The following is a 1,422-nucleotide window of genomic DNA, read 5'->3' on the forward strand; positions in this document are numbered from 1 at the left end:
GGGGAAATTATCAAGTTATAGTTACTGGGAACTCAATTAGGTAAAATCATCGAAGTCGAGTACCCAATTAAGCACAAAAAGACATTTAAGACTAAATCGAGAAAAATCACTATAATCGATGACTAAATTGAATATTAAGTCAATTTTTTTGGTATATGTAGTATTGTTTATACTTCAATTGGTTGCAATGTTTGAATCTACTAAAAGTGCTACAAGTAAATCAAACAAATTACTTCAAGTAATATAAAATTTAATTCATATAATACCATTTTACGTAGTCTAGAATTAAAAGTCATTTTACTTTATAATTAAAAGTCATTATTAATGCTAGCTGCTTTTTTTTTTTTTTTGAACCAATGCTAGCTGCTAATTACTTTGTTACTTCTTTTTTCAACTTATAGTTTACTATTTTTATATAGGATATTGTGATAGGGGGACGGACACCACATCCACAATGGTGGAGTGGGTTATGACAACATTACTTGATAATCCAGAGATAATGAAAAAGGTCCAAAAGGAATTAGATGAGATTGTAGGAATAAACAATATTGTTGAAGAGGTCCATCTACCAAAGCTCAGCTATTTGGATGCAGTTGTGAATGAGACATTCCGTTTATACCCTGCATTACCACTTCTAGTCCCTAGGTGCCCAACTCATACTACACAAGTTGGCGGATACACAATTCCTAAGGGCACTAGAGTCCTTCTGAATATGTATGCAATACATAGAGACCCTCAACTTTGGGACAATCCTTTGGAGTTTAGGCCTGAAAGGTTCCTTAACCAAACTTCTGGTTTAGATTATACAGGCAATGATCATAGGTTTTTGCCATTTGGATCTGGAAGGAGAATTTGTGCCGGCATTCCCTTGGCGGAGAAAATGCTTATTTATATTTTGAGTTCACTGTTGCACTCCTTTGACTGGCATCTTCCTAAAGGTGAAAATCTTGACCTATCTGAAAAATTTGGGATAGTTACTAAGAAAAATGTTCCCTTGATTGTTGTGCCAGCACAAAGGTTATCTAAATTTGAGCTTTACCAATAATCTTATAGAAATATGTCTTTATTTAATTAACTTGTATTTCACCCGTGCAATGCACGAACTAAAAATTAGAAATATTGTATTTATATTAAGAAATTGGTAGGGAATATCCCGACCGACATAATTTAACCCCGACTGGTATGCCTTTGTCTTTTTCTTCTTGTCTTTGCAGATAACAGGTTGAGCTTCTTGTGAAGAACTCGGTCGGGGTCCGACCGGGAGTTGCCCGAGCGACAGTGTCGACCACCGAGCGGTAGCCCTTTGGCGAGAGAGCTGACAAAGGACACGTGGCAGTTCCTTGCAACGACAGACAGGGCACCCGGGAGGTTGACACGTGGTGGCTACAAGGAGAGCATGCCGAACAACCGGATTTGTGTCTC

At 37.3% G+C, this 1,422-nt stretch overlaps 1 protein-coding gene across 1 annotated transcript; it reads left to right on the forward strand.

The window, feature by feature from the left end:
- The first annotated feature begins 437 nt into the window (after positions 1–437).
- On the forward strand, positions 438–1,050 carry LOC109156971 (cytochrome P450 76C1-like). The gene has a single exon (XM_019304854.1). It carries the CDS (start codon positions 455–457, stop codon positions 1,043–1,045), a length of 591 nt encoding a protein of 196 aa, XP_019160399.1. The 5' UTR covers positions 438–454; the 3' UTR covers positions 1,046–1,050.
- Positions 1,051–1,422: the final 372 nt, after the last annotated feature.

The sequence above is a fragment of the Ipomoea nil genome, unplaced genomic scaffold (assembly GCF_001879475.1).
Source record: "Ipomoea nil cultivar Tokyo-kokei standard unplaced genomic scaffold, Asagao_1.1 scaffold2761, whole genome shotgun sequence".
Lineage (NCBI taxonomy): Eukaryota > Viridiplantae > Streptophyta > Magnoliopsida > Solanales > Convolvulaceae > Ipomoea > Ipomoea nil.

Excerpts from the sequence above, each read along its gene's own strand:
- LOC109156971 (XM_019304854.1), top strand. The coding sequence starts at position 455 with ATGGTGGAGTGGGTTATGACAACATTACTTGATAATCCAGAGATAATG.